This window comes from Fopius arisanus, unplaced genomic scaffold, assembly GCF_000806365.1.
Source record: "Fopius arisanus strain USDA-PBARC FA_bdor unplaced genomic scaffold, ASM80636v1 scaffold00029, whole genome shotgun sequence".
NCBI classification, from domain to species: domain Eukaryota; kingdom Metazoa; phylum Arthropoda; class Insecta; order Hymenoptera; family Braconidae; genus Fopius; species Fopius arisanus.
The window spans coordinates 818,231-819,668 of record NW_011887768.1 but is presented as its reverse complement, the minus strand read 5'-3'; the positions used below and the strand labels follow the sequence as shown (position 1 = coordinate 819,668).

General features: G+C 42.2%; 1 protein-coding gene across 1 annotated transcript; it reads left to right on the top strand.

The window, feature by feature from the left end:
* Positions 1-136: 136 nt before the first annotated feature.
* Taf9 (TBP-associated factor 9) lies at positions 137-1,438 on the top strand (the record flags this gene model as incomplete). Its single annotated transcript, XM_011302789.1, is given in 3 exon segments — positions 137-441; positions 519-962; positions 1,251-1,438. Coding segments are annotated over 3 exon segments (750 nt in total). The 5' UTR covers positions 137-302.

Genomic DNA, 1,438 nt, shown 5'->3' with positions numbered 1-1,438 from the left:
GCGACATCAAAGCTTGGCAACACCTCCTTCCATCATACCTTACACCCCAGCATTGCGTCTGGCGCCCTCCCTCTCTTGGGGTATAGTACTACGATGCTGCTGGGGTCACTCAAACCCCCAGAACTGAGCCTCTACTTCAGTCAATCCTCTTTGGTCAGTGCACTGGCGTCTGACGTATGATGCATCGAGTGTTTTTCGTCGTTTTCTCAAAATAATCCACTATTTACATCATTTCTCGTCCCTAAATCCGTCACAATAGGGAGTAATTGTTAGTACATGGATATCTGAGTGAAATAATTAAAATGGCGGAGAAAACAAAGTCTGTATCACACGTGAAACACGTCCCAAAGGATGCACAGGTTATAATGTCTATTATGAAGGACATGGGGATCACAGATTACGAACCAAAAGTTATCAATCAACTCCTCGAATTCACCTATCGTATGTCGATAAATTTTCCCAATATATTCCATTATTTTATACGATTGAAAACAATTTGTTATGAATTCTGATTTGAGGCTACATCACCTGCATCCTGGATGACAGTAAAATCTACGCAAATCACGCGAAGAAAAAGTTTATTGATCTGGAAGATGTGAGATTAGCAGTAAAAATGCAGCTGGATCGTACATTCACGAATCCACCGCCTCGGGATGTTCTCCTGGACGTTGCAAAATCCAAAAATAATATTCCCCTGCCATTCGTCAAGCCCAACAACGGCCTGAGACTTCCCCCAGATCGTTATTGCCTCAACTCAGCGAATTACAGATTGAAAAATATCACGAAAAAGCAGGCGGGAAAAATGCACGCTCTCGTTGGGAACAGTCTCAGTGGATCGTCGAGACTCAAGGTCGATTCCAACAAGCCTATGTCCATCGTCAAGAGACCTGGAACCACTTTGTCTACGATCGCCAGGACGCAGACTATTTCTATACCAAAACCAGTCTTCAAGTTTTCAACAGGTGACTCATTATTTCCCATCAAAACTCACATAAAATAATAAAAAATGTGAAATCATCGGAATTTTTTAATTCTCGAAATACTCAAAATCCTGAAAGTAATTTCCCTACAATTTCAGTTTTCATCGATAATAATATGAAAATTATCTTCCCAGTTCCCAAATCGCTCCTGAGATGCTCCCCTCCCGAAAATTCCGTCTACAAATTCATCGTAAAAATCCAGCCCCGTAAGCTCAAATACCCGTTTTTTAATAAAACGAGAATTTAATCAATATACCACGACTTTCACAGGCTCAGCGTCTTCGGGGACCTCCTCGACAGCCCCAAAGCCCAAAATCCAGATTGCAGGACAAGGGACGCCAGTTATCAAAATGGAGGTGGAGGAGAGTGCCAAGAGGAAGCGTGAGGACGACGACTACGATGTACCTTCACTCTACATTTCTCCCTCTCTTCCATGATATATTTCATATGTTGTTATC